This window comes from Adiantum capillus-veneris, chromosome 29 (genome assembly GCF_014529385.1).
Source record: "Adiantum capillus-veneris isolate H3 chromosome 29, ASM1452938v2, whole genome shotgun sequence".
NCBI lineage: Eukaryota > Viridiplantae > Streptophyta > Polypodiopsida > Polypodiales > Pteridaceae > Adiantum > Adiantum capillus-veneris.
Window position 1 is genome coordinate 11,339,275 of NC_140959.1, and position 4,883 is coordinate 11,344,157.

The 4,883-nt window shown below is 43.4% G+C and overlaps 1 protein-coding gene across 1 annotated transcript; it reads left to right on the plus strand.

The window, feature by feature from the left end:
• Positions 1 to 257: 257 nt before the first annotated feature.
• LOC147418756 (uncharacterized) lies at positions 258 to 4,344 on the plus strand. The gene has a single exon (XM_086505553.1). The coding sequence runs from the start codon at positions 1,376 to 1,378 to the stop codon at positions 3,854 to 3,856; it is 2,481 nt and encodes an 826-aa protein (XP_086361679.1). The 5' UTR covers positions 258 to 1,375; the 3' UTR covers positions 3,857 to 4,344.
• Positions 4,345 to 4,883: the final 539 nt, after the last annotated feature.

The following is a 4,883-nucleotide window of genomic DNA, read 5'->3' on the forward strand; positions in this document are numbered from 1 at the left end:
TTAGTTTATCTTTACGCAAACAAGAGTGTGAGCAGCTTACGCATTTTGTGACACCTTGCAGAAGAGAAGGTAGATGCAATATGGCGAGAGTTTTTTCGAGACCCTTCACAATGGGATGATAGCAGGGCCACTAAGGTATATAGCCACCTGTGCTGCATATAATTATCTATCATGGTATCGTTGGGTGGCTAAAAAAGGGGTTTTGATGCTCTTTGGTTGTGAATTTTTGGGTGCAGATTAGTGACAAATATCCTGATTTCAAACATAAAACTACCAAAGTAGCTCTGTGGGTTGATAAAAAATGTAATCCCACTTGGGTAAAGTCAGAGTTGATGGCACTGAACCGCAACACGGCGCAACATGAATGCTGCACTGAAGTTACATATAAGCTAATAAATGATTTGTGCAACCAGGGCCAATTAAAAATGGCCCTTGACATTCTATATAGCGACAATGGCCAAACAATCAAAGCTGATTGCTATACTAAGCTCCTGCAGGGGTGCATCAAGTTCAAGGCTTTGGTCGAGGGAAAACGTCTTCATGCTCATATCGTACAAAATGGACTTGAGCAGCTTGAATTTATTTCAAGTACTCTTGTGAAAATGTATGCCAGCTGTGGGAGCTTGTTGAACGCCCAAGACACTTTGGATGAAATGCCATTAGCAAATTCATTTTCTTTTAACACACTAATCTCAGCCTATTGTGATTGTGGTCTTAACGAGAAAGCCCTCAAATTATTTTATAAAATGAAGAGGGCTGATATAAAACCTGACAAATATACGTTTGCAAATGTATTGAAAGCATGTACCAACCTCAAGTCTCTTGAGGAAGGCGAGAAGGTTCGTCTTTACATAGATAAATCTGGAATCAGTTCTAATCCATTTCTGGATGCAGCTATTGTAAATATGTATGCCAAATGTGGAAACCTTGAAAGTGCCCACTCTGCATTTGATGCCATACAACAGCCAAATATTGTCTGTTGGACCTCCCTAATAGCTGGATACGCACAGTCTGGCAATATTGTAGATGCTCTTAGACTCTTTGACCAAATGCAATTGACAGGTGTCAAATCGGATGTACCTGCTTGTAATGCTATTATTTCAGGGTTCGCTGACAATGGACACAATAACGAAGCACTGAAATTCTTTCAAAAGATGCAAAAACTTGGGTATGGACCAGATAAATCTACCATTGCGAGCATCCTTAAAGTTTGTGCCAGACGTAAGAATCTGGTAGATGGCCAGGTAGTTCATGCATGCAGCGTAGAACATGGAATCAACTCAGAGGTGGGGCTTGTAAGCATGTATGGCAGATGTGGGAGCCTTGAAGATGCATGCTGCTTGTTTAGAAAAATATCTGAGCCCAGCTTAATCTTATGGACAGCCTTGATTGCTGGGTATACACACAATGTGGAAAAAATAAAGAGGCTCTTGAGCTGTTTCAGCAAATGCAGCTAAAAGGTATCAAGCCAGACATAGCATCCTGGAATGCGTTAATTGCTGGGCACGCACATCACGAGTCTTGTGAGGCAGCCCTTGAAATTTTCGAACAAATAAAACGGGAAGGATCAATGCCCAACACTCACACATGGAATTTGATAATTGGAGGATACATCCAAAAAGGCAATTTACAGGATGCCATTGAGCTTTTTGCAAAAATGCTTCATGGTGGTGTGCAACCAGACATTGTAACTTATAATGCCATGATTACAGGGTATGCTGAGTGTGGATGTGTGGATGAGGCATTGAACGTTCTCAAAAAGATGTATCAAGTAGGCATCGAACCAGATGGGAATACATGGATTGCAGCTCTTTCTGGTTTTGCTCGTGTAGGGAAGCAAGAAGAGGCTTTGAGTCTGTTTCAGGAAATGAAACGATTAGGGGTAAAGGTAAATAGTGTTTCATGGGATGCCATCATTCCAGGACTCACTCAGTGTGGCCATTTAATTTTGGCTTATGATATGTTTCAGGAGATGCAGAGGGCTGGGATAAAGCCAAATGTTGCATCTTGGACTGCACTTATATCAGGATTTTCTCAGCAGGGTCATGCAGGAACGGGGCTGGAACTCATGAAGAAAATGAAAATGAGTGGAATATTGCCTGATTTAGCTACGTGGACTGCCCTGGTGGCAGGTCATGCTTGCGAAGGGTGCTTAGAAGCATCATTAGAGCTGTTCTTACAGATGCAGCAGGACGGTGTAAAGCCTGACGTCATATCGTGGACGGCATTGATCGGAGGTTATGCCAGGAATGGGCATCTCAAGGATGCGCTAAATTTGTTTGAAAAAATGAAACAAGACGGGATTGAACCTAATGCAGGCACGTGGAATACATTGATAGCAGGGCATGCATCTCATGGAAGTGTTGCACAAGCTAAGCGGCTGTTTACACATATGCAAGAGGAAGGCTTGAAGCCAAACCAGTATACATGGAATGCCCTGATATCCGTTTTATCACATCATGGACAATATGAAGAAGCTTTCAATGCACTCAACAGAATGAAGCGGGAAGGAATCAAGCCTGATGTGGTTTCTTGGAATACACTAATTACAGGTTACATGCACCAGGGCCAGGGAGAGGAGGCTCTGAAAGTGGTCAAAAAAATGGAAAGCCTTGGTATGAAACCCGATGTAGTAACATGGACTGCGATAATTGCTGGCTTCGTCCGGAGGGGGTGTGGAAAGCAAGCTATTGGTGCTTATCAACAAATGCAGCGTAAGTCTTTCAGGCCAAGTTGTGTGACATACACAAGCATACTCAGCGCCTGTACAAGTGTCATAGCTCGAACGGTTGGCAAGTGTGTCCATTCTCAGATGATTGAAGATGACCTTTTTCTTGATTCCCCTGTTGACAATGCTGTTGTTGACATGTATGCTAAATTTGGTGACATAGATGATGCTAGGTTCATATTCGATCGCATTGAGAGTCATGATATAGTAGCTTGGACTGCAATGATTGCGGGATATGCCATGCATGGGGATGGTGAGGAAGCTCTTCAGCTTCTTGAAAAGATGAGAACTGAAAATATAAAACCAAATGCAGTGACCTTCACAAGTATTCTCTCTGCCTGTAGCCATGCAGGCTTAGTGAAAGAAGGCTCTGCTTGCTTTGATTCCATTAATCAAGTTTTTGGCTTGGATCCCTGTAAGGAGCATTATGCTTGCATGGTGGATCTTCTTGGCCGGGCAGGGCACTTGAAGGAGGCAGTTTCTTACATTAAAAGAATGTCGATGCCCCCCCATGCTGTGATATGGATGGCGTTACTTGGCTCTTGCAAAATTCATGAGGATGTACCACTAGCTGAATATGCAGCAGATGCGATTTTAAAGCTAGAGCCAGGTAATGCTTCTGTGTATGTACTCTTATCGAATATATATGCTGCAAGTGGCTTGCACAAAAAGAGGGAAAACTTGCAAAAGCTAATGCTCGAAAGAGGCATCAAACGGAAACAAGGTCGTAGCTATATTGAAGTTAATGGGGAAGTACACGAGTTTGTTTGTGGGGACAAAGGGCACCCATGGACAGAGGAAATCTATAAGAGATTGAATAGTCTTGTTGAAGAAATGAAGGCAGCTGGCTACAAGCCAGACAGACTTAGTGTTTTCCAGCCAATGGATGACAATGAAATGGAAGGGATTCTTTGTAACCATAGTGAAAAGCTGGCAATTGCATTTGGGCTCATAAGCACGCCACCCAAGACCACTCTGCACATTGCCAATAATTTAAGGGTTTGTGTAGATTGTCACAATGCAACCAAGTGCATTTCCAGAATTGTTGAGCGCAAAATTATTGTGAGAGATGCTAATTGTATACATTGCTTCAAAGACGGAGTTTGCTCATGCCAGGATATGTGGTGATTGCTTAAAATGTAGCTCACTGAACTGTCAAGGGGTGGAGGTTTTGGTTTCCATCTATAAGATAAAATGCAGCTGGAATGTTTTGGTGGCGGATTGCAAAAGTTGCATGCAATGTATGACTTCTGCAGCGATAAATGCTATTTGAATGCGCAACGGTAGATGCGCAGAAGGTAGTAAAGTGAATGTGAGATTGCATAGCGAAAAATTCGGGTCAGCTATGCAAGAGCATAATTTTGAGATAACAAGACAAAGCTGACACTAACCAACGTTACCAACAACCTGACACTAACCAACATTTATACAAAGCTGATACACAGCTGAGGATCTATACTTAATTTTGCAGAGTTTTACAGCCAAAACATGCCTTAATCCCGAAGGTATTATTCCTTGATGGGGAAACCAAACATTTTTGAGACTTGGTTTCTGGTGGGAGTATTCTATCAAAATGCAAAGGAATGCTCCTAGCCTCCCACCCTACGCCTTGTTCAGTAAGGACTGTTTCTGACGTATAAGTAAAAGGTCTCAAGATTACACCACAATGGGTACTTTCAGTCAATAAACTGCCATAGATTATGGTGTAGGGAATGGCCCTGTAGTGGCCATTCCTTGAAATAATGGGCGACCTCATGGCACCGGCGGAGGCCAGGCAGGAGCCATGATGGGAGCACATTATTTCAGGGAATGGCCACGCTCCGCCGGTCGCCATGAGGTCACCCATTATGTCAGGGAATGGCCACTGCAAGGCCATTCCTGGCCGTCATGGTGGTTGGGAGGGGGGCCAAGCTTGTGAGAGTGTTCTCTGATTTTTTAAGTACAGTCTGTACGATATTCTGAAAGCTGAGTTGTCGGATGCTGGAGAGTTTTCTGCCTGCTGATGTGGACAACGATGATTAGCACACTTTCGACGTTCGCCTGCTGAGTTGGCAGATGCTCGATCAGGTTCCACCTCCTGACTTGTGCAGCAATGATTGGCACCAAGTTTTGATGTTCTGCATGCTGACTTGGCAAGCATCCAGCGGTTCTCAGG

What these genes read in the sequence shown, in the direction of transcription:
- LOC147418756 (XM_086505553.1), top strand. Translation starts at nt 1,376, where the DNA reads ATGGACAGCCTTGATTGCTGGGTATACACACAATGTGGAAAAAATAAA.